General features: G+C 39.0%; 3 protein-coding genes across 3 annotated transcripts in view; 1 reads left to right on the top strand and 2 right to left on the bottom strand.

Moving 5' to 3' along the window:
• Nucleotides 1-7,319: 7,319 nt before the first annotated feature.
• On the bottom strand, nucleotides 7,320-9,363 carry LOC146453287 (uncharacterized). Its single transcript, XM_085096823.1, has one exon. It carries the CDS (start codon nucleotides 9,361-9,363, stop codon nucleotides 7,915-7,917), a length of 1,449 nt encoding a protein of 482 aa, XP_084952949.1. The 3' UTR covers nucleotides 7,320-7,914.
• Nucleotides 9,364-14,594: 5,231 nt separating this feature from the next.
• Nucleotides 14,595-17,221, bottom strand: LOC146453286 (beta-3 adrenergic receptor-like). Its single transcript, XM_085096783.1, has one exon. The coding sequence runs from the start codon at nucleotides 16,879-16,881 to the stop codon at nucleotides 15,823-15,825; it is 1,059 nt and encodes a 352-aa protein (XP_084952909.1). The 5' UTR covers nucleotides 16,882-17,221; the 3' UTR covers nucleotides 14,595-15,822.
• Nucleotides 17,222-25,974: 8,753 nt separating this feature from the next.
• The window catches only part of LOC146453282 (adenosine receptor A2b-like), a 30,729-nt gene continuing 30,208 nt past the window's right edge, over nucleotides 25,975-26,495 (top strand). Inside the window, exon 1 of the mRNA XM_085096796.1 lies at nucleotides 25,975-26,480. The gene's annotated coding sequence lies outside the window, so the exon portion shown is untranslated. The remainder of the gene's footprint in view (nucleotides 26,481-26,495) is intronic.

The raw sequence follows: 26,495 nt of genomic DNA, 5'->3' as shown, positions 1-26,495 counted from the left end.
GAACTGAAATACTGAGAAATAAGACGTCTTTGCTTAAGGTTACTTTTGTCTGAGTAAACTTATTTTTTTTTAATTATGACTGAATAAGGTTCGGTAGAAATCTTCTTCAATTGTACCGAGTCTGAACGGCTCATTTGGCCTCGCCACGAGGCGAAAAATTGCCAAATGTAGTGGGATTGTTAGTTGCTATCTAACGTTATAAATATGTTAAAATGTTTATACTGCAACTTGATGCATTCACATTTGTCCTATTGTACTGTTTCTTGGGCAAGTGTTAAACAATAAACATAGACTCTTTTCGGAGTAAAAGTTTCAACGTTGTTTTTATTGAATTTTTCCTTATTCGGGATACTTTAATCACTGAACGGAATTTCATTGCTGATAATTACTCCCAAATATGACAAATATTGCGGTTTGAATAACAATGATTTTAGTGTGTCCGGTTATTTTATTGTACTTGTATTTTGTTAATGAGAGGAATTGTGTAGTGTAAGTCACCGACAAGAGACACTTTGCCTTCTTAGCCGGGCTTTCTGGAACTGTCTAGATTATCTTTAGTTGTAGTGACACAGTTGAAACCGTGTTAGTGATATACATACACGCGATTCAAAAACGTTGACACCTAAAAAGCATAATCCGTGAACGATTAGACGCAATGGCTTTATGGGTATAACTGTACTAGATTTATTTGCATACTATTCTATCCTCGTGCGACGGTTGATAACCGAAATTAGTTGCACGTGGTGAATGATGGAAACTATCTAAGCTTTCCTTAAAGTGTCCAAGTTGGCCAACAATTAAGGGCCAATTTTTAAACACTACCCACAAATCTGTTGGATCTCATCGTTCATGGTTTATGCTTTTAGGTGTCAACCGCAATAGTTTGTTACGGACACCTTGATAATACGGACAGCAGCTAAATTCCCGGAAAAAATAAATTACAGACAGTTTGACAGAAATAAATTCCCGCTATATTGGACTCTGAACTCGCGATCCCGAGAATGTGTCCGAAATAAAGAGAGTTAACTATATCCACAAAACAAGAGGAATACGCAAAACAGTAAGCGAAGAAATCCTTCTTAGTTCCCTTCTCCTTAGCTGAGGAAAACTGAAAATGGAAAAATTCATAGCAAAGGCAAAACTAAACCTGATGGGATTCTCACAACAAAAAAGATTCAACCATTTTTTCGGGAATAAGCATATCATCTACAAAACACAGCTAATGATAAGGTCTCATCTCGGTTTTTAGTATAAATTGGTGTTTTCCATGGAGCCAGCTAGTTGTGCACGGTGAAAATTAAGGAGCTGCATAATCTATTTATAACAGTTACGTTAAAGACCTAAATCACATACAGAACTCGAAGGAAACCCAAAAATAAGGGGCGCTTGACATTTAGCCAAAAGCCTCGCTTTAACCGAAGCGCTCCAGGGCTTCGTCAAATAACATCGCTTGATATCCGCTCCTTTTGAGGTTAGAACCCGGAGCTTTTCTTGTACAAGGAAAGATGTTTAGGTGGTATGCTTTCGGCGAGCACAACTAGGAACAACACCCACATAATACGAGATGAGAGATTGGGCGATGACGGTGGAAAAATTGATTTGTAAAATTAATACCGAGAATGGTAAGAGACGCCCAAACTGAAGGTAGCGCGCTGATAACAAAACTAAAAGCCGAGCTACGCTGTAAGCAGTTGTTTACACTAACCGGCATGAACTACTTTAAATGCTCTCTTCTAAGTTCCTCCTAGGTAGATATGACAGGTATTCACAGTCAGTAGTTTCCTGCAACTATAAGCCAGAACAAATAACCGCTGGATTATTGATATGTAGAACTAACGCGCACCAATGGTTTAAGTCATATTTAGAGAATCGTACTCAAATGTGCTCCATCAACGGATCGCTCTTTCAAAGCTGTTTATTAAGTCGTGGTGTTCCCCAGGGGACGATTTTAGGTCCATTACTATTTCTGTTATACACCAACGATCTTCCAAACTGTCTTTCAAATTGTGAGCCGAGGATGTACGCTGATGACACCCACCTCACATACGCAGGTGATAATGCAGACAATATTCAGTTGCATCTAAATCAAGATTTAGAAAATGTTCACAATTGGCTGAGAGCAAATAATCTTATTTTAAATATGACTAAAACCGAGTTTATGCTTATCGGATCTAGGCAGAGGCTAAGTACTCTCACAGAGTCCCCGACATTTGCAATTAATGATTTTCAAGTTAGGAAAAACCTAGCTTGCCAGCAACAATTTCAAAGAGCTACGATGGTTTACAGGTCTCTGGACGGGTTGGCTCCAAACTATCTTAGTTCTAAATTTGAAAGGCGAGAAGTCGCATATAACCTAAGGGACTCTGAAAATAAACTCAACGTTCCATTACCGCGCACAAACTGTTACAAAAACAGCTTTAGCTATAGTGGCGCCATTCTCTGGAACAGTCTTCCTTGTAACTTAAGGGAAGCAGAGTCCCTTGGGCAATTTAAACGATTAATCAAAGAACTGTAAGGCACGGCATTCGTGGAAAGCAGCTTTTTTCATTTAAATATTTTTATTATATCAAAATTAGGCATTTTTAAACCTGACGAATTTTGTACCATGGATAAATAAAGATTATCATATCATATCATATCAACCCTACAAGGTAGGATGTTGCTAACTAATGTATGCAAACTAAGCGGTGAATTTTTCGAACAACGGTCCCAAAGGTTACACGATTTGAGCAATGCAAACGCCAGCCGAACTAAACATGGTGAAAAAAAGATAACCCGCAGAAACCAAACATATCTTTCGATAAACAAGAAAACCTAATCTAAATTCTAGCCCGAAGCAATAACCACAAATTCGAATATTTCGATATAACGCTCAAAACACTTCACTTATCACGTAATGCTGCAAAAAAAGCACTTCCAAGTTTTTTTTAAAGCTATTTTTTCAAGTGTTTCATAAGAGATCTGCAAAAGTGTCCCGTGTGGTTAGCAAGTAGACCAAGCCAAAACCCAGTTATAAAAGAAAATCCTCCTCACTACAGTGGACAACCATTACATTCAAGATTCCTCATTACTTCTCAATCTGTGAGTGACAAACAAAGTTCTTTTTAGGCAACACAGACATTATTGAGAATCCCTAGAGTGAGCTCAAGGAACTCTATCGCCTGCTCCCTGGTCACGACCCGCGTGTTGTAGCTGTTTGTCCAGTACATCTTACCGTTGATAGTTGCACACAGGAGGGCAAACACGGGCCCTGTAGGCTGCACTGTTACAGAGCCAGCAACTCCAGCCACACGGTACGGCCCCTTTGGCTCCATTACCCACTCCTGTTTGCCCATGTTCGACAAGTTGAACACTCTCAGATCTTGCTGGCTTACGGGCACCGCCCCATGTTGCTCTGTCGCAGTCAGCTTCATGTGACACTGCTTTAGAAATTTGTGATGCTGACTCGTGAAAAACGCCCACTGAACTTGCCGGGTGCATTCTTTTGCAAATTTCCAGAAATCTTTGATGCCAGGCGATACTTTGATCTCTGTACGGAAACTGCTCACACACAAAACGAATTCATTGCTCTCAATCTCGGGACGACACTCCTTCCTCAAATCCACATTGCAGCTCGATTTAATTGACATAGGATCATATGCTGTTTTCTTTTTTCCGTTCTCCAAGATTTTAGCCATAGCAATGTGTGTAGCTGCTGTGATTGCTCCATGAACAGAGCACTTTTCCATTTTGCACTTCTTAATCAAGGACAGTGTCTCGTCATGGGACACTTCTCGATAGACAACAGACGTTTTATTGGGCGCTGCAGAGTTGCGGGTGAACACTGGTGGGTAATTTACCAAATATAAGTTCTCCGCCTTAGGGGACTTAAACAAGAACGCCCTTAAACGTGAAAGAATTGAAGTCGCGGTAAAAACCGCTTTATCCAAGACAGACGGAGTGCAACAATGTCGCATTAAATGTGCTGTGGATGGACGAAAAGGCATGCTTTCCACCAGAACGTCTTGGCCTTCGTGTAACATGGTCAGGTAACACAGAAGTTGTTCCAACATGGCGAGGATTGAACGACCATCTGTGATGACATGATGGAAGGTGAAAACAATGGCATTCTTGAAAGCTTTCTTGCCAACAACACAATGTTCATCTAAGAGACTGGCACGCCAAAGAGGACCCACTTTTAAGTCTAGAGGGATTTCAGACTCGCGTTCGAAAACTGGTTCAAGGTCATCGACATTAAAATCCTTGAGGACTCTAAAATTAATTTCACTTAGATCTTGCAACTCGGTGAAGTATTCCTTGACCGGTTTGACATTGCCATGTGATTTCTTGACAATTTTCATTCTTAACAAAGGATGCCTTTCGACGAGCAACATCAAGGCTTTCCTGACCATTTCGGGATCCAGTCGAACTTTCGATTTAAGACGCAACAGAACAGTTATCATTGATCCGCATCGTTTCTCTTCGGTGAGAAGGCCTCTTTCCAGAGGACCGACTGGACGACTTAGCGCTTCGCGAAGACTGAAATTTAGTTTATTACCGGCCATCATAGAATGGGACGAATTCTCTCCACGAAGCGGTGAAAACGCCAATGCAATAGCAATGAGATAAACAATACTAACACAACAGAAACAGAAGATACTGAATTCAGCGAGGTCCATTGCATGCGTACCGGCAGTTAGGCAAAAGTTTTTGAACAACTTTAGCGATGAATTTACATGTAAATTATAAGACTGACCACGCACATCGCTGTTTAAAATTTAATAACGGCACAAGAGCATTCTGAAGTGCCATTTGCTGTGATTGTCACCTCCACTGATAAGAGAATGACGCCGGGGGCTTTCTAGCCAACGTCTAGGGAAGTATCATGGGGTTTTGATATCTTTTGTTAAAAGTGATGAAATAAAACCTACAATCAGCTGCAAATAATTCTAGAATAACGAGAGGAAAGAAATCAACTCAATTCTTGAAAGGAACAACTTGTGATCTGTTCTAGCGCATTTTGGAAACAAAAATGCGACAACTTGAACAATATTAGCCTAATATTTTTCAAGTTTCGATCCATACCGGCCTACTCTGTCTCTAGCCAGAGGCACTAAATAAATCTAAAGTTTTATTGCACTGGGGTGGTAATTTATAACAAACTTGACAATTTTTTCGTTGTCTCTGCTGACAGACAAACATTTTTGGGTTTTGAAATGACAGCAAATTTGCGTGATACTTCCCCTTTAAGTCAGACAAATACATTCGACTATCTTTTGTTAAACATTATTCCATCATTTATTTTTTTTTTTATTATTTAAATCAACATTTATACAGGTGCATCCAGTTTAGCATAGCTAGTTTAAATGGAATCCTGATATAACACAATTTAACAAAATATATAGGCAACACTATCAGTACAAAACATAATATTGAAATATACATACGGTTAAATATATCGCGTAATCAACTTTCAGAAGAGTATGTAGACAACTCAATAGCTAGCAACGAAAACCGACTCCTGTTTTATGTAGTGAAGGGGATTTATGAGTTCATTTGGCGGCGACGTGAGGCATTTCCTAGTTTGTTTTCGGAAAATGCTTATTCCCTATGGGGTGAACGGCGGAGGGGGATGAGGACTGCTTGCAATAAGTAATACATTACTCTAACGTGCAAATTTTGTTCTTTTGTTCGTTTAAACAAGAAGATTTTAGAATTTACTCTCGGGCGAGGCTTTGCGAGACTTTTAAAAGCAACTGAGAAAACAAAGCCTGACATCAAACACTGAGCTTACCAACAATCATAATTTTAACGCTAAAATAGAGCCAGTAAACATGCTTTTTACGTAGGGTCAATTACGAAGGAATTAGAGATAAGCTACTTGACAAGTAGCTATAAGAAAGACTAAAATTCAGCGATAAAAACTCAAACTTGAAACTCGACAGCAAAACTGACACCACGCCAAATAATTAAAACATCTAAAGGCCTGCCAATTCTGCTGGCTCACGTCAGCGCGCTGGATATGACGAGAGAATTTTAAGACTGTGAACGCCGGACAAACAAAGTTCATAAAGCACAAGAACAGAACTGAGCCAGACGAACTCAAGCATAAAATTCACAAATATCCACAAAACAAGAGGAATACACCAATCAGCCGGCGAAGAAGCCCTTCTTAATTCCCTTCTCCTTCAGGTTGTATCATTAAAACCCAAAAAGTTATGCCGGGGGCCAAGGTAAAACTGATAGGCTTTTGAAAACGCAAAAGATTCAATAACTGTTGCGGTGAATAGGCCTGTCGTCTACAAAACACAGCCAATGATAACAGCGTCTCATCTCGCGGTATTTAGTATAAATTGATGTTTTCCATGGAGCCAGCTAGCTCTTCACGGCGAAAATTAAGGGGCTATATCATCTATTTCAGTATAGCAGTTACGTTACAGACCTAAATGACATATAGGATGCAAAGGAAACCCAAAGAGAAGGGTTCTAAGGTATAGATGACCAAGGGCGCTTGACATTTAGCTAAAAGCTTCGGTTTAACCAGTTGAAATAAAAAGGCCGAACGCGTGGATCAAACGGAAATTTTTCTACTTTTTCTGTTCCAGCTGGTTAAAGTGGAAATTGCCGTGCCATTTGCACAAAATTTCATTTTCATTTTGTTTTCTTCTTGCGACATCACGAAAGTTTTTTTAGTCTACCAATGACATTCCAAGTTTCGAACGAATGGAAAAAGCCATTTGACACGGAAAGTTGCCCGAAATTACCAACCAAAAATTGTGGCTTAATGGAAAGCGCGGCGGGACTCCATCCAATAACATCACTTGATATCTTCCTCTCAGTGAGGTTAGAACTTCGAACTTTTCTTTTACAAGAAAATATATTTAGGTGATATGCTTCCGGATAATACGAGACGAGAGATTGAGCGTTGACACCGGAAAAATTGATATGTAAAATTAACACCGCTGATAACAAAGCACACGCCTTAGATAAGAAAACTAAAAACCGAGTTACGCTGTAAGGTGGTTTACCGGCACCAACTTGAACAGTACTTAAAATGCACTCTTCAATTATGAAGGCTTAGTTCTCCCTGGGTAGATGTAACAGGTATTCACAGTCAGTAGTTTCTTGCCAAAGGTTACACGATTTAAGCAATGCAAACGCCAGACCAACAAACTAAACATGGTGCAAAAGACCCAAAGAGACGAATTCTGTAACAGGGGCTTTTGGGGCATTTTAGCTCTGTGGCTAAGCGAGAGGTGCCCTGCTACCTACCGGGATCTTTTACGTCAAGTGGACCAGATCGTCTTCACAGGAACATAGCGTTTATTGCCGATCTTGACTCATCCTCTTAAAGGCAGAAATCAGGAGCTTTTACTGAAGAAGATTTGTCGTATAAGACCCGTAGCCAATAGTATTTCGACAACTCAATTTCGCTTGCGTAAGCTTAACAAATGGCGGAAATTCTAAAGAAATTACTTTTCGCTCCTTTACAAACTGAAGCTCATTACTTATTCAAAAGAACAGCAGGTGTTACACCTACGTGTTTTACTTGACGGTTACTGAGTGGTAAACTGAGTGAAATCTACTTTAACTGAAAAATGTCCCATAACAGTTCCCAAACATATTTTCTAACAATAAAAAGGAAAACCTAACCTAAATTTTAAACCGAAGCAATAACCACAAATTCGAATATTTTGATACACCACTCATAACACTTCACTTATCATGTAATCAAATAAAACCTTGCAAGTTTTTCTATATAAGCTATTGTTTCAGCTGTTTTTAAAGAGCTCTGCAAAAGTGTCCCGTGTGGTTAGAGAGCAGACCAAGCCAAAACCCAGTTATAAAAGAATATCCCACTGACTACAGTGGACAACCATTACATTCAAGATTTCTCATTTTTTCTCAATCTGTGAGCGACAAACATAGTTCTCTTTAGGCAACACAGACATTATTTAGAATCTCTAGAGTGAGCTCAAGGAACTCTATCGCCTGTTTCTTGGTCACGACCCGCGTGTTGCAGCTGTTTGTCCAGTACATCGTTCCGTTAATAGTTGCACACAAGAGAGCAAACACGGGCCCTGTAGGCGGCACTGTTACAGAGCCAGCAACTTCAGCCACTCGGTACGGCCCTTCTGGTTCCATACCCCACTCCTGTTTCCCCATGTTCGACAAGTTGAACACTCTCAGATCTTGCTGGCTTACGGGCACCGCCCCATGTTGCTCTACCGCGGCCAGCTTCATGTGACACTGCTTTAGGAATTTATGATGCTGACTCGTGAAAAACGCCCGCTGAACTTGCCGGGTGCATTCTTTTGCAAATTTCCAGAAATCTTTGATGTCAGGCGATACTTTGATCTCTGTACGAAAACTGCTCACGCACAAAACAAACTCGTTTCTCTCAATCTCGGGACAACACTCCTTTCTCAAATCCACATTGCAGCTCGATTTAATTGACATGTGACCACCTGGTGCTTTCTCGTCTCCATTCTGCAAGATTTTGGCCATGGCAATATGTGTGGCTGCTGTGATTGCTCCATGAACAGAGCACTTTTCCATTTTGCACTTCTTGATCAAGGACAGTGTCTCGCCAGGGGACACTTCTCGATAGACAACAGACGTTTTATTGGGCGCTGCAGAGTTGCGGGTGAACACTGGTGGGTAATTTGACAAAAATACGTTTTGCGGGTTAGGAGACTTAAACAAGAACGCCCTAAAACGTGAAAGAATTGAAGTCACGGTAAAAACCGCTTTATCCAAGACAGAAGGAGTGCAAGAATGTCGCATTAAATGTGCTGTGGATGGACGAAAAGGCATGCTTTCCACCAGAACGTCTTGGCCTTCGTATAACATGGTCAGGTAACACAGAAGTTGTTCCAACATGGCGAGGATTGAACGACCATCTGTGATGACATGATGGAAGGTGAAAACAATGGCATTTTTGTAAGCGTCCTTCTCAGCAACATAAATTTCATTTAAAAGAATGGCTCGCCAAAGAGGTCCCAAGTTAAAGTCCAGAGGGACGTCGGATTCTCTTTCAATAACTGCCTCAAGATCATCAGCACTGAAATCCTTGAGGACTTCAAATTTGATTTCGCTGGGATCATCCACCTCCATAAAGTATTCCTTCACTGGTCCACCATTGTGTGTTTTCTTGACAATTTTCATTCTTAACAATGGATAACGTTTAGCCAGCAAGATCAGGGCTTTCCTGGCCATTTCGGGATCCAGTGGAACTCTTGATTTGAGACGCAGCAGAGTAATTATCAACGATGTGCTTCGCTTCTCTCCGTTGATAATAAGGCCTTTTTCCAGCGGCCCAACTGCACGTCCAGGCTTCTCAAGATTAAAGGAATTGTTGGCGTTGCTGTCGACGGCTAACATGTTTGAATAAGATGATCGTTTTTTACGGTAAAGAAAAATAGCCAATATAAAGGGAATGAGACAAGCAACATTGTAAGAACAGCAAAAGAAACTTAAAGCGTCCATGGCATACATGTTTGGTAAAGCTTACTGAACTAACCATCGTGGACTAACCACCGTTGACTTGCGGTTATTTTGGTTAAATACTGAAATTGATATCCCAATTTACTATTTTACCAAATATTTAAAGCAAGGTGGAACACCACCCGCTTTTCTGCGTTGAATTATTCAGTATGAGGTTTATATAAGGTTTGGCAATCTGAATCATGATTAGCTTTGGGTATACTTTGAACGCTGCTCAAACGTTGTTTTCCCCTAGGATACGTTCAAGTTCAAGTTTCTTTATTCCACATACTAATTTACAACATTAATGCAAGGAACAGGGATTAGAAAAATGTGGGGGTGTGTAAACGAAAACCCGTGGGGTTAAAAAGTGTTTAAGCAAATCTAAACTAATTCTTTTTTGACTTGATGAAAACAGTATACAACTTGTTTTTACTACGTTAATTATCACTGAAAGAAATTTGAGTTCTTTCTTCATTGTGAATACTGAGGTGTTAATATTCTTGTGGGAAACTAGGATGTTGATAACATCCGCATACAACACTACATTAATTAATCTTGATATAAACTGAGCATCGTTTGAAACTTGAGGAAAACCAGCTGAAATTTCCAAAAAGGTCTGAGTCTGTACCGTGAATCGAAACAAACTGCTTTCCCTTACTCAGATAACTGCGAAACCACTTCGCTTCATTGTCCTGGATTCCATAATATGAAAGTTTTCCTAAAAGAATGTTGTGATCTATCATGTTAAATGCCTTTGACAAATTTAAAAACAAGCCTAGAGCAATTTCGCCACCATCAACAGCAAGCTGGATTCTATCCGTAAAATCTTGAATAGCCATTAATGTTCCTCGATGCTTTCGGAAGCCAAATTGATTACTATACAATAGGTTATTTTCTTCTAGATGTATACAATATAGTGAATGACAGATGATTTTTTCAAAAACTTTTGCAAACGAAGGCAATAATGAAATAGGCCTATAATTTGAAACGCTTTGCTGCTCCACCTTCCTCAATAGGACATACCTTTGCAAGTTTCATAAGATCGGGAAATACACTTTTCCCAAAAGAGGTGTTAAAAATATAAGTGACTGGAAGGTAAAGAATTTCGATCCGCGCAATTCTTTATCGAATGGCCATAATATCATATCCCAGAGCCTTAGTATTATCAAGGCAATAAAGTTCATCTAGAACACGATCGATAGGCAGATATATCCTCGAAAGATAACTTGATTGAAATCTCATTGATTACATTCCAGATACGCCGGTGACAGTGGAACCCCGATTTTACGATCGTCGATCTACCGATATTCCCGATTTAACGATCAACATTCTGTGTCCTAGCAAAAGTTATTTATAAATCGGGAGTCCGTTTAAAATCATATGCCGATTTAACGATATGATTTTGCTGTCCCCTTGCCATATCGTAAAATCGAGGTTCCGCTGTAGCACTGTATGATAATTAACAATTGGTTCATGCGCCAGCGTGCGTTCATCGAGATATGAAGCACGCGGAAAGTTTGGAGAACACGAAAGATGCGTAAGAGTTGCTCGAGGCGTAGCCGAGAGCAACTCTAGCTTCTTGAGTGCTCTCCAAACTTCCCAAGTGCTTCATACCTCCACGAACGCACAGCTGACTCATGAACCAATTGTTTTATAACATTTTCAACACGGTAGTGTAACTCTTTGATTCTAGGTTGACCAGAGGTTTTTCAAGCATTCACCCAATGTCAATGCAAAATGGTAATCTGAACAACCTCATGTTCAGTAAAAATACACAACTTACAAGGTAAAAAAAAAGGAACACCCCTTTGGTCTAAAATAGTTATAAAGTTTCTAATTATCGAATAAAATACGCTGGTTGCCATCTAAAAGTTTTCCAAAAAACAAACTTGAAAATGGGCCATTTTCGTGATGGCGTCATTTGACTACAACTACCAGAATTCATTTTGTTTTTCTTTTCAAATTCAAATTTTGTAATCCCAGTGGAGAGCAAAGAACAATAACTCTAATTAGCATGAGCAAACAAAAAACTAAAGGATTCTGGTAGTTGTAGTCAAATGAAGCCATAGTGAAAATGTCCTATTTGATCCTCGCGTTCCATGGGAGAATTCTTACCGCTCATGCGTTTGTTTACGCAAGATTTACGCAGTTGCCAGTCACGTTTCAACCGAAAACCAATCAGTGCAGAATTTCCCAGAGCCTTCCCCGCGGGCAGTCATGAGCAAAAAGGGAAGAGCTCTGGAGTCGAGAACGTGGAAATAGAAAGAAAATAGACAACTAAAGATTTCCTAAATGAAAAATTTATTCAGATAAGTCTTTGTTCTTTGAAGCAAAGGCGTGATGAGTAATATTGATTTTTTGTGAATCTCCTAAGTATGATTTAGTCTATTCCGATAGACCTTGAACTTTCTATTATTTTGAGGACTGGGATTTTGTAAAGTTTGTTTTTCCTCTCAAATGACGTTAAGATACCTAGGGCCAGTTGTTTAAACAGAGTCTAACTTAGGCCGCGTCTTAAGACAATCAGTGGGCCTTCAGATCTATTTATAAGTGGTCTATTTTAAGTCGATAAATAGTTTTATTGTCTGGGATGCAAGCCTTCTTGTCACTGTCGGCAGTAGAGAATGTTTAGATATGATTGTTGGCAAAATTGAAAATGGTTTGGAACGTGGTTTTGTCAGTTGAACACCGTCCAAACTGTCTTTTAATAACTGACTCCTAAAGTTTAATATCCTAGGGGTTTTCTCTGGTCTTATGATTGATCGCAACACATTTCAATGGAAAATGTTTATCATAAAATATCTTTGATGGTATTTATAAAAAAGAAGTATTGAAAATTTGGATCCTCGCTCCAACTGAGTTTGGATAGATCTCTCCTATAGGTTGATTGCACGTGACGTCACAGCGGCCATGTTGGTGGTATGAGCAATAAGATTTTTCTCCTCTGGGAGTTAACTTCCATTTTTATGCAAACTATGTGAAAAACTTTTCTTTTGCTTTGACCGCCAACAAGGCGAAATCCACCTATAGCTCTCAGAGAAGAGTCTCTTAGCGATGACGTCATTTGTCTCAGTTATCAGGTACACCAAATAACAAGACAAAAACCTGTTGATGGTCTAAAATGACTGTAAAAAGCAATCCGAATAAAAAAGATCACGCGCACATTCTGTAGCGTTTGTGTATATAATTGTTAATCATGGACTGAGAGAGTACGTGAATAGACAATAACAGCCCCTAGCAGAACTAAAAAACTGTGGGGGGGGGGGGGAAATGTTGGTACGAGCGAGAGGTCCAAGTGCCAACCTTACCACCTGCTCTAACAGTTCCTATAAATAAGGCTAATTGAGGAAATTTTCCCGGATATTTTGTTTACTTGTTCGTGTTCAAAAGGTAAACATGTTTACCACGATGAGTTATCCTTGACAAATTATAGCTGTCCTTACAATCTTCTTTGGCAAGTTTATCTTGATGACTGCAACACATATGCCAGTTTTTCTACGAGGAGGCTTGCCGAGGAGAATACTTGCCAAAGAATTTGTCATCATGCGCGACACACGAGAAAACAAACTTGTCATATAAAAACACCTGCTGACCATTTGCATGAGCAAGTTTCACGACTTGACTAGCTCAAGAAAAATCTACAAGAAAAAATTAGAAACGTTTTTCTTGTCGAGTTTTTCTTGTTTAGCAACACTATTTTTCCAGGAAAGGTATCCGAGAAAAAGGAAACTAGCCTAACGTTGTTGTTCACTCAGGACTATAGAACTCGTCAAATGCAAGATACATGTCAGGTAAATATTAATATTCTTTACAGCTTGCGTCAACTTGTTAGAACATTGTTTTCAAAACATTGTCAAAAACATCTCAAAATCTCAAAAGAATGTGTTCTGTTCTCTTTTTCACTGAGTAGAGTCATTAGCAACATCCACCAGATTTGTTAACGTCAGTTATATCTTTATGAACATACAGTGCCATGAGGTAATTAAGTCTCTAATCACTAGTTGTTTAGTTGTTCACTGAAGATACAGTTTCACTCGCCTGTATCTTTAATGCTGAAACGAAAAGAATCATTCACTAATGCATTCGTTACTGGTATTACACTGAAGTCTTCTCAGCGTGCGAACATCGCCCATAAAGTAAGTTACGGGCGGGTTTCAAATCACCTTAGGAAAATCTCAATATCAAAATCTTAATATACCTTAATGTGAGCTACAATAGAGATTCGAGATTCAAAATTCAAGGTTAAATTGATTGTTACCCATTCAATTGATTATGATAATAATAATAATAATAATAATAATAATAATAATAATAATAATAATAATAATAATAATAACAATAATAATAATAATAACAATAATAATAATGATCATCATCATCATCATCTGTTATATTACCTAACAACTTTAGAAATAGATAACGAAAAAAGAAAAATAATGTTTCTATTTACAACAGGTGAAAAAGATTTTACGGTTAGCATGAGGAGGACCACGAGTCCTTTCCCTTCCTATACTTGCACGCTGCCTAACCAAGGTAAGCTTTTGGATGGTCCAGCTACATTCAGTATGCAAATTACACGACTTAGAATAATTGCGAAGCACTGTAGTTTAACGAGCGAGAAGTTATTTTTTAGGTGACGTGTTTGGTGGTGTCGACTTAGCGAATTGGCGGAAGGTCTCCGAATCAAACGCAGCCCACATGCTTTCATTTGCACCGTGCAGTAGTGGTTCACAAGTTTAATTCTTTAAAACCTCAGTATTTTATTATGCTTTTCTTCCGATGACAGGTGCGTTTAGTTTGGCCTGATGATTATTCAGAAGAGGGTCCCAATGAGAACATGAGAACAAAACTACTTAAAATGCTGTTTGCTGTTTACTGGATTCCAAGAACATGTTATGGCCTTTTCAAGGCAGGTTTGTAAAGCTTTGACGGTTTGATCTATTCAGAATCTTTAGCTGAAAATTCAAATTGCCGAAAATTGTAGGGAGCGGGATTTTATTCCCCGAATTTACGAAGTAATGTTGGCTTTCCGAAAATGCTAGCTGGCCTTTTTTTTCACTGTAAACGTTCAGCGTGGCGAAAGTTTGAGATGATCTTTCGCTCAAAATTCTTGCTTTTCGTTAACATATAATTCGAATTTCTGAGGTGGATATTAATGTTTTCATTTCAGATAATATGCCACAGAAACGAACCATCGGGCGCCCAAAATTCAGCCATTCGGCTTTTCATCAATTTCCGTGACTTTTTCTCCTCAGAATAATTTTTCTGCATTCAAGGCAGGAATGATCTTCGGTTGTAGATGGAAAATAACTACAAAAGTAATCTGCAACCTAAACAGCAAATTTTTCTTCCACTGATGTTACGTTAATAATTAAATACAAAAACAGGCAGCTGGGCTTATGCGTTTTATTAGCTGATGGAAGGTGGTTCTTGTCTTAAGATCTGCTTTACGCTGATGGGGTACTTCACTCGCTTGTAGATTTAGCTTGACAAGCAATTGAAAATTAATGAAACTAGATAATCACAGTGTATACTGACTGCAGTTACCTGAGTAAAAAAAAAAAACAGAAAGCTTTTTAGTCACTCAACAACCAAAAAGATTTTCAATGAAAGGAATGATATCATTATTTTTGTGTAATTAATTTTGCCCAGATTATTATCACCGTTTTGAGCAATAAGCCGTTCAATATTATACACTTCCCTGGGCGTAAGGGATTTCCTTTTACAATTTCGTTATTTAAGTCAGTACAGTTTTGCTTCCAGCAAAGCTATTGTGGCCTTCCTTAATTAAACTTGCGGTGAGGTTTAACAGTATTTGTCTTCCAACAATTAATCATCGGCGATAACATGATAAGCCGCAAGATGTCCTCTTCTTGCTTTTGAAATTGTTGATTCCTTTAAGAAACAAGAATTAATTAACATATTACATTATTGAATGTAAACAATAGCTTTCACCAAAAAATGGTTTCTATAAATATTTTTCAGTAGCTTATTTTTTTTTACAATTTCTATACCTTCATGGAGTTTACTCGTATAAATTTTTCATTTGAAACCGTGCGCATATTTCTATTGAGACTGAGAGCCGTAACTGAGACTAAATATGAGCACAAACAAAACTACAAACTTGCCGCAATATCAAGGATTGATACTGATTGAATACGTAACAGGTTTATGAAATTCTCCTCAAAAAAAGCATTATTCATAAAGTGACGTTTCGAAACTTACTTAGAAAGTTTCACTGCGACCAACAGGAAAACTTTTGTATTTTGTATAGTGCCTTTGGAAGTAAAAAAACGTCTCGTTTGCAACCTACAGAAGATAAAACTTTCTTCACGAAACGTTCATTGATCTGAGCTAATTTACTGAATCCGTTTGGTATAAGCTAAGTGCAGGCCGCGTTATATTTATACTGGTGACTCGGCTTCCTCGGTGAAACCCCACGCTTCGGTTTACAGCACCAAAACCCCGCGAACACACACTTCTCGCTGCCCTTCGTATGTCCGCAATACGCCAACAGTAAACCACTGGATTGAATGAGCTGTTTAGAAACACGACTGTCGAAGCGTACAGATAAGCTGTCTTCACGCTCACAGTATATCCCTCAATCTTGTGCACTATCTTGACGCTCAAAAAAGGGATGTAGCAAAGAATGAAAATTCCCACGATGTATACCATCGTAAGGGTGGATTTCTTGTAGCGTTTTATTTTTAACATACGGTAGTTAACCGGACCGAAAGCTGGGCGAGATGCGTTGACGCTTTGTTCCTTCATAATCTGGCTCTCGTGTCGACGGACGTGCTTCAAGACTTTCGCGTACGCCAGGAAAGTAAAAATCAGACTGGAAAATATCAAGGGAATGGAGACGTTGTTGAAGACGCTGTCGTTGGCGATCCAAAACCTTGAAACAGCTAATGAAATGAAGGCAATCCAAATCAACGACGCAGCGATTAAGATACCCTTGGTGGTTATGATTTCCTTATAGCGCAAATGTAGATACAGGGCGAGATACCTTTCGATCGCAATGCCCGTCATAGTGAGAACAGACGTACCAGCAGTGATATAGCCGAGCGATTCTGTCAGTATCCTTGTCGTGCAATACATGCTGAAATTGTTGCCAAGCTCGCCGATTTTGTGGATCACAAAACATGGCTGTGCAATTAATCCAACGGTGAGATCACTAAACGCCAGACAGCAAAGGAAAACGTTCGAGGGCGTTTGAAGCGCCGGTGACTTCCAAACCGCCAGAATTACGACGGCGTTTCCTGCGACTGCCGTGAAAGATGAAATAGCGTTGATGATGGTGGTCAGTATATGTGCGACGAACAGATATTCCGTGGTTTGAAGATTGATGTCGAGAAGGAAGCATTTAGGCGGAGAAAACGCAGTACTGTTAGTTATGTTTTCCCACGACATGGCTATAAATTTACCAAGACCCGAGCGGAAGATATAATTTTGCCTGCCAACGGAACCGACAGATCTTTGGCACGTTTACTGAATTGACTTTTCTTGAATGAAGGGTTAATATTTGGTCTTGCAAATAAACAGGTGTTTTCGTTAATGATACTTTTACGTCAATGGTCCGTAATATATTGCTTTTTGTCGTCGTTTTTTTCAAGCACGCAGAGGGTTGTTTTAACCTTAAAGTGGCTATCACGTTGCAAATTAGCGAGCGAGAATCCATTCAACAATTATTCCACGAGTGCGTGTTGGAGATGTGAGAACACCCAGAAGACAATTTAATGGTCTCTATTTCTCGGGCATGGTATAATGGCTCATATACCATGGCCGCTAGGCCAATCAAATCCCTGGAATTGTATTATACAATCAGATCTGGTTTTTAATAATTTGCTTTAAACTCGCATAAAAAGACCGGGTTTTTTACAACCTATTGTAATGGAAGTTTTTTTTTGTAGCTGCTTTGCTGAATTCAATTTTCAAAATGTGGTAAGTGTATTTCTAGTGTACACGACAGCATAAAAGCTGAGACTCTAAAACTTTTTTATTATTATTTTAAAGTATCTAACAGCTTAAAATGACTCATGTCATGATAGTGCCATTTTCCATTAGCTTGTAGCTGTTTTTGAAGAACAGCAGGTGGCCTTTTAAAAAGTAAAAGTGCATATTAGTAAGACCTGAACTAAATTCGTTTGCTTCAAAATATTAAGCACACAGCATTCACTCGATCAAAACCCCCGGGACGTTTGTGATCCCTTAAAGGGGAAGTATCAAGAAAATTTGATGTCATTTCAAAACCCAAAAATGTTTGTCTGACAATAGAAACAAAAAAATAATTGTCTAGTTTTGTAATACAGTATCTCCCCAGTGCAATAAGTCTGTCGATTAGTGCCTCTGGCCAGAGACAGAGTAGGTCGTAATGGATTGAAACTTGAAAAATGTTATAGGCTAATGTTTTTCAAGTTTTCTTATTTTTGTTTCCAAAATGCGCTAGAATAGACCTTTTTTCATAAATGGCGGCCGATTTATTATTCTTTTCAATATATGTTAATTAGCCCTACTTACCTCATTTCAGAGTAAAAATTCTTTTGAATTTTGCACACGCTGACGAGGCTGGTAAGGCTAATTTTTATGAAAACAAAAGAATAATTTATCGGCCGCCATTTATGATAAGGGTCTATAGAGTATAAAGGTCTTTAAGAGAAGCGCAAAGGCTTAAGTGCAAAAGTCAAAGTATCTTAGGTTATTAGGTTTTTAGTTTTGTTTTAGGACAAAGCAAGTATTAGAGGTAATCTATCTAGAATTATAATAAATCACCATCTGCCCTGTAATTAGTCTAAGCTTGAATAAGGGGATCTTCACAGAAAAGCTCATTGAGCTTGCTAAGATCTCCTGCCATTATATATACGTTAGCAGTCATAAGATTCTATTTGACTGTATTTATAATATAATGGACAAATAAAAAAAGTATGAGTTGTTCCTGTCAAGAATTAAGTTGATTTCTTTCCCCTCGTTGTTCTAGAATTATTTTGTGGCAAAGTGAAGGTCTTATATCACCATTTTTAACAAAAGAGTTCAAAAACTCCATGATACTTCTCCTTTAAACATGGTTGCTTTTCATTGGAAAGCGTTTTAGCCATTAATTTACAGGTTTTCATCTTCGATTTTAAAAGACCGCTTCCATTAGCGGCATCTGTGGACTAAATTTGTTGAGTTTTTGCAGAACCCCGCGTGCTGCAATTGGCTTATTTTAAGTACTTTCAATGAACACTTCTACAAACAGGAGTAATTTTTGTAGTTGGATCTTTATATAGATCAAGATCAGCAATGGACTAAATAAAACAACTGGCTGATCGTTCAGCTAGTATTCATTTTAATAACATTAACCTCTTACTAACCGAGCGCGAGGGCCGTACTGGGGAATCTTGGCCCGAGGTCGTGGCAGTGCGGACAGAGCGCAGCGAGGTCCGTACAAAAACGACCGAGGGCCAAGATTCTCCAGTACGGCTCGAGCAAGCTAGGCTAGTAAGTAGTTTATTATATGGCACTCGGAGCAAACTTGTTAAATTATAAAAAACACACTTCCGGTCACTTGAATTCAAAGGGTTTCCGTCGTGACGTGTTTTGGATGACGCGAGCAACCCAGAAAGAACAAGCTACGGTACTACGAGTTTGAAAACAAATTTACTGAACATTTACATGTAATCAGGTTGATTATAGAAAAGACTTCAAGAACGATTTGTAGCGGAATTTGACCGAAATCTTAACAGCTGCGGTTTGTTTTTGAAACTCACAAAAGGGTTTCGTCGATCCCAGAAAATTTTCTAGTGCATCACAAAGTACTTACAGGCAAGAAAAGGTTGCTAACTTGCTGTGAATATCACATTCAACTTTAAAAGAAGCGGCATTAAGTCAATCGTCCTCATCGCTCTCATCTCTGGCTCGGAAACCCAAGTGTAGGGATAAAGACCACCACACAGTTCTGGCGTTGCAGTGCAACTGGATTGGAGTCGCCGAATTCTCCTGCCTCAAAAAGAGCATCTTCTTCGTTTTCGCCTGTGCGGCTTCAGCTTGTTTCTTCTGTCGTGCTCGTGAACTAGTGACTTGTGCTTCGCAGCTAGAACTGTATTCTTCTCGATTTTTCAAACTCATTATCCTTGAGTCTGTTGAATGGATATTTCTTCTCAGATAAGTATCGCTGTATATTGCGCTGAAAACTGGAAAATGTTGCTGGCTCGTATTCACCATTTTTCCTGCGTACGTTCAGAAAAAAATTGGCAAAAGTTGGTCAAGCTCGGACGCAGGTAGGCTTTCAATTGTTTGACTATTCAAGCCATTAGCTTCAATAAAACGGAGTAGAGTATTCATATCAGTAGACGTCTTCCTTTTGTGTTTTCACTTTTCTGTTTGTTAACGAAATCGTCAATAGCTTCCTGGCCTTCGCTTATACCTGTTTCAGAGGTTTCTAGATCATCGGGATAGTAAAATTTGCTTTGTAAATGATATTTTACTTCGTCCATGTTGGAATCAGTCTTTTGGGTAGTTTCTTTGCAAAGAATGAAAGTATTTTCAGATTTTCTTTTGGCAGTTTTAGCTGCATTTTTTTTCAAATTTGCCGCTTGTGGTAAACAAAAATACACGGCTTATTACCGTTTCCATGAAAACGGTCCGTATGGTAAAATCCCGACCAAGAAGGAACCAATCAGAACGCGCGTATTTACCTCAAGACTACCTTGCCATATAATAATACCCAATATCTCGGTTAGACAAAACTTACCTTCATCAAGGGGCAGGAAAAGTTTTTTTGCCCCGGATGAAGGTAAGTTTTGTCTACCCGAAATGTTAATTGGGTAACGTTATTAAAATACTAGCTGTTTGATCAGCCATTAAGTTATCTTCTAAGTAGCCTATCAACTTTGAGTAGAGAGGTCGATTGAAATGGATGATGACAAAAAAAAAAACATGGGCATGTCATAGCTGAGAAAAAAAAAGCATAACGTCTTGAGGCTGGACATTGTGCTTTCGAAATCATTTAGTAACAGCAGTAAATTTGGAGTTGGATCATGTAATATTGTCCTGGGCCGGTATAGAGTGTGTGCACGGCGGCCATGTTGGAGGACTAAAACAATAGAGGATATTTGCATAAAAATAGAATATATTTCCCAAAGGAATATCATTGTATTGTTTCGGTCCTCCAACATGGCCGTCGTGCACACACTCTATTAGTAAGTAAGTGAACTTTATTTAAGACAGGGTGGCCCAATCAGCTACGGAGCTGTTATCCTGAAGGGCCCTGCATACACCTTAAATCATTATAGCAAAGTAATGAATTACAATGAACGCTTGTAGTCTAAAAACGTGTGGTCTGAGAAAAAAAAATTACAATATATATGATTCTAATAAACACTTTTGGGCTAAAATATTACAGGATTGTTAGTAAACCGTATTGATCTGAACTATGGTTGTCCACTTTAGGAAAATAATTATGGCGTCTCCCTTTCACAAGTAGTTAGAGATTGCAAATTGGCATGGGTTGTTCCGATAATGGATGCCTGTCCTTTGATGCCCATTACTACTCATTATGTAACTTCATACGTTTCCCAAACTTCAAGATATAGTAAAACTTAATTAATGATTATTTACATAATGATAAGTTCCATAGTTTATCCGATTTTATCGTTTGAGCAACATAGCTACAATACTCGTAGTTCATCTTCATATCACGCATGGTTATTGAATCTTTGGAAAACATTCAGAGTAACACGAAAGAGACAGGAAAGCCCCCGGGGTGGGGGGTTCGACTTTGTTTAAAATCAAGTTACCAAAACGGTTACCAACGGCTCGCCTTTTGACAGACGGCTTCGCTTCTTTCTAGGCCTATAATCGTGTATAAAGTATTTACTGATTTTGCTAAAAAAATTAATTTCATTACAGCCTTGCGAATTTCACCCAGTCTCCAACAGTATAGAACTGGATTCAAAGAAGATGTGAAAAAAATCCAGTTGGATAATACGGTGTAAGCTGTGGAGAGCGCCCGCCTATTTCTCCGGCCAAAACCAAACGCCAGTGCATTGGTAACGCCAACAAATGTTGCATAGCTTCCAATCAAGATTACAAGAAGTATTACCATGGTAATGACTGTTTTGATATATTTGGAAATGTCTCCTGACGATGAACAAGATGTCGGCAAACGGTTTGATTCACTTTCGATCTGAGTTTTGTGGCGTTTGACAAGACGAAATACCTTGACATAAGCTTAGGTATTAATCAACAGACAAATAATTATCACTGAACCTGTAGTGGTAGCAAAACTGCGGACATTTAAACAAAATCTTGACAACGCATATGCGCTAGAAAGAATCCAAGAACAAGCCAGGCATATCATGGTGCGTTTAGAAGTTACAATGGCTTTGTACCTTAGGTGTAAATACAGAGCTAAGAAGCGCTCCACGCCGATGGTTAAAGTTAAAGTGAAGAAAGACGCGCCCGATGCGACCAAAGTGACTGTTTCCATTGTTAATCTCAGGCTGCAATAAGATGAGAAATCTGTTTGTATCTCGAGCACTTTCATTGCAATATACAACGGCTGAACTGCGCACCCCACCACCAGATCGGACACAGCGAGACCACACAGTAGAATGTTCGATGGAGTATGCAGTGATTTTGTCTTGCATATAACGAATATTACGATGCTGTTAAAAACTATGCCGGAAAAGGCAAACAGAACGTTGAGGGTTTTTCAAAGAGCGCATAACTTTATCCACTGGATAAGTCGCTATCCAGCGGAGCAAATGTACTCGAACCGATGCTTTTGGCAAGTTTTCCACACAATACCATCCTTAAATTTGACATATGTTTCTACTCTATTCTCAAATTATAGGATTATCGGGAAAATCTTGCGCACATTTTATCTGCCGGATAGCGAACTATCCAGTGGATAAAATTATCCGCCCACTGAACAACTGGGGCCAGCTCTTGGTAATCGCGATAAACTGTAACGTTCAAAAAAGCACATGTAAAAGAGATCGTTTGGTGATTCTCAGAGCTTGGGTTCATTTTTGTGATCTCAAAAAGCGCCCAACAAATTTTACAGTAAAAGCCACGTAGTACTAGTATTTATCTATGTAATCTTTCCTCTCCTAAACGTGTTGGTTCTGTTGAATGTCTCAAAAATGCTTGAAATGTGTTCACAAAGGCATTAATGAGGTTCCTCCCTTCGTTGATACGTGGAAACGTTTCAAATTACGAGAGCTTTTTCTTGGATTCGTCTCAGTCAATGGTTCGAGACGACAAACCTTACTACCGGCGGCACATCGCTGCCAGAAAATATTAGAACGGAATAAACTGACTACGTGAGTTATTCTAACACCTGTCGATTATCTTCCGACAGTTTATCCACAGTTTAGCCAATGAAAACCTCGCAGACGTCGTCACGATTACTTAGTGAACTTAAAATCGTTTGTTTTCGGCTTTAGTTTTACCAAGTGGACGTCAAAACACGCACTAATGAGTTAAGACTACTGACGGCAGGAGAGGATTTAAAAACATGAAATTTACAAAATTCTCGATTTTCTAATATCAGTGATGTCTGGTTGATCAGCAGGTAAACTATAAATTTCCCCTTTTATGCATGATTCACTTCATGCAAATTTAGAAAGCAAACCAGCTGATAGAATATTGAATAACTGTTTTCTTTTCCGCTCCAGCCAGTGATTACTAATGTATATCTCAACTTCTGCTCGTTTAACGTTAGTCGCCTTGCTCTTGTACTTTCGTTGCACAGACGAAATAAACATTGGAAAACGACACTTTTTTTTAATAATTCTCAGTGTCTATATATATGACTGTCCCTTTCTATTTTCACCAACTTATGCCAAACCGCATACTGAGATCCTGCTCGAAGAACTATCTAGGAACAGAACACTATAATCCCCATGGCTTTAAGGGATTCTTGGTTGTAGCACCTATGATAGATGCCTTACCTTGCCTATTCAATTCCTTTTAGCACAAAAAAGCGCAACACACCAATCGGTCGCGAATGCCGGCTCTAACCACTCAGTTAATGGGAAGACTCTTGCCGCGAGCATGCGTCCCCCACACTGCGCAGGATCAGCAGTGTGCTTAGCCCTGTGCTTAGCCCTGTACGGTGATCAATAAAGAGAAGATAAATTATAGGCAATATATCTTTTCTTAATTGAGGTGGCTAATGTTTCTGGAATAGACCTTGGGCAGGTGGCTGCCTTCTGGGCAATAATAGGATCATTGTAAATGCGATGGGCGCAAGCAGCGTCAGTCTGGTGTTATTAAGTAAAAAACTGCGGGGTGCCAAAAAATATATATGAATTTTACTGGGCTTAGGATAGAAAGACAAACATAAGTTATACAACTGGCCTAAAACAAAACGGATACTAGTAATCACGTGTTCAATTTTCCATACTGATAGCATTTTTTTTAGTATTTTTGAAAGTATTCTAAAAGCATTTTTTCGGCGATTTAAATTTGTTATCATCCATTATGACTACAATTGTATGGACGGATCATTGGTCATTTTTCATTGGTTACCTTAATTACTTTGTCCCTGTGGGCGCTTAAAACACCCCTTAGCCAGTGTAGACAACTAAACTCTGAAAACTTAATTACTTTGGGCGCAGAACTGCAATTAAGTTCGGGTTTTTTTTTTTAACTGCAATTAAGTTCAGCAAAATATGAAATAACTCATCTAAGAGATCGCCTCCGACGCAAGGTTCGATATTGTTCGACCAAGAGGTTCGTCAGTCATTTTTTAGCTGGAAGTTAAAGCAATATCTATGCCAACGCAACATGCAAGAATTTTGCTATCATTAACTCATGCGCACTAAGCGCATGAGATGTATTTTTGGTTTCAAATTTGCGCATGTAAATTTCTTCTTGCAACGTTTGTTTGTATGATTGTCGACTTTTGTGGGGTGGGGGGTAGGGGATTATTTGAAATATTCTATAGCTGCAAAAAAAATGTTTTGTGGTGTCAGTAAAATGATGGAAAGATTTGAAAAGAAGCAATATGGTCTTAAAATGTTTATGTCCATGGGGTATCTGTCTATTTTGCACGAGAAAAATACATTGCGTGTTTCCAGAAATCAACCATCCCTCCCATTTTAAAGATGTGTAGATCGCCGCCGAACCAACGCTTCTTGACTTCACGTGTCGATCCATCGAACCTGTTGTGGTGCGCTGTTAGGAATCTTTTTCAGTTATGGAGCCAAAGGTAGTTCGGTTGACATTAAAACACATAATTATATCTTTGAGCGAATCTGAGCTGTTCTTAGAACTACTGTCAATGTCACCAACGCGTGCAACGAAGTGAAAATGGGGAATAGTTTACAACAATAGTGAATACAGGCAAGTCGTTGGCATGCATTCTGTTTATCTTATAGCCTATTATGATTTTATAGTTTTCCGTTGAATAGATTTTTTTCTTAAGTAAACCGCATGAAACATAAAACGCCGTCATGAAATGCAGCCGTTCTTTGGTGTCATCGCGTGGGAGTCTATTCTCGGGACTGCATGGATTTCCACCATCCGGCATCGTGTAATTTTACGTACGCAAGCCGTCCACACATTTCCTCCTGCCGTTTAAATTCAGCCCATAGATTACATGTGTCCCGCGTATGTGGATTCCCATAAACAGATCCGGGAAACAGATCAACGGAGCGATTTGCTTTCCTCTGATAAATGAATAAATGTAACTAACTTTGCATGACCCGACATGTGTTATCCGTAATATACATGTAATGTGACTTCCTTCAAGTTCTTCTCGAAATGTTTACATTACCTTTAGATAAATACATGTATTTTCACTCTCTTTCAAAAAAAAATTTATTCATGATTTGTTAATTCATGCTTTTGTGTATTTACTTACCTTTAGAAGCGGTCGAAAAGAAAATTTTTGTGTGTACTTTTTTAATATGAAGAAACGGACGTTTTTACTCGGAAATTCCGACACATGAAAATCGAAAATATGCAGATCATTCGCATGGAGCCTTTTCATTACGGCAGGCTTGTAGTTTTGATGGACAGAAGGTAAAGGAAATTATCAATGATTACGCTTGAATGCTGCACAAACGCTATTTGACGCTTGGCAAACAAAAAAGTTTCATTCGTTATACACTAAAGATGAAAAATATTTGTGGAAAACAAACGAAAGCAGCACGCATGCAAATTGAAACGCAACACTGACTATGCTTCATTCGCCAGTTCGATTAATTTGCTTGAAAAATTTCCAGTCCTACACGGATCTTTTAATAGCAGATTTACTGAGCGATAAACAATAAGTATCAGTAAGTCGAAGTTTAACTTCAAAGATTGACGAAAGCTTTGCTCTCGAGCCGGTCGGACAATACTAGAGCTATGACCGGTGAGCGATGCATTGATGAGTTGCTGTAGTTTCCGTGAAAATCTCTAGGAAATGCGACCTGATTACTAACAATAACACACAACAATAAGCAAACAAGGGCAATTAAGATCACGAAGACGCGGCTATTGAAGAACGCGTGATTCCCTAGGTTTCGTCTCGTGCTTCGTTCCTTTCGAGGTAGACGCAAGGGCAAAACGCGTGCACTGCCCTCGCGTCCACCCCGTCAAACCCGCGGCCGATGTATTGTGGTTTCTAGCGGTACTGTATTTTGTACAAGCTATAACCTCCTGCGCATGAGTTTAGGCTACTTGGAGCCTCTTGTTTGACAGAATCAGTGGCCGATATTGTGTTGTTTCAGTCACCCTTTGAATTACGTAAGTCCACTAACAAGTCCAACATGGAAGGCTCTGTCCACGGTTGCCGCATTCTGTTGATTCTCGGTTTGGTCTCTACTGGATGTCGCTCTCGTGTTAAGTTTTCTACGCAGTCCGATCAGCCTTGCAGAAATTTGAGTCTAATTTTGTGACGTCATCCATATTCATTAAACACAGCTGAACAAATGAGGGCGTGGTATATAGAAATAACATTCTGTGGTCGGTGACTGGATGATCTTCTGAGAGCTTCCCAAGTTTTAATATATACGGGAAATTAAATACTGATTCAGGTATTATTTCGACCG

This window comes from Pavona decussata, unplaced genomic scaffold (assembly GCF_977016875.1).
Source record: "Pavona decussata unplaced genomic scaffold, jaPavDecu1.1 SCAFFOLD_339, whole genome shotgun sequence".
NCBI lineage: Eukaryota > Metazoa > Cnidaria > Anthozoa > Scleractinia > Agariciidae > Pavona > Pavona decussata.
This window is presented reverse-complemented; position numbering and strand designations above follow the sequence as displayed.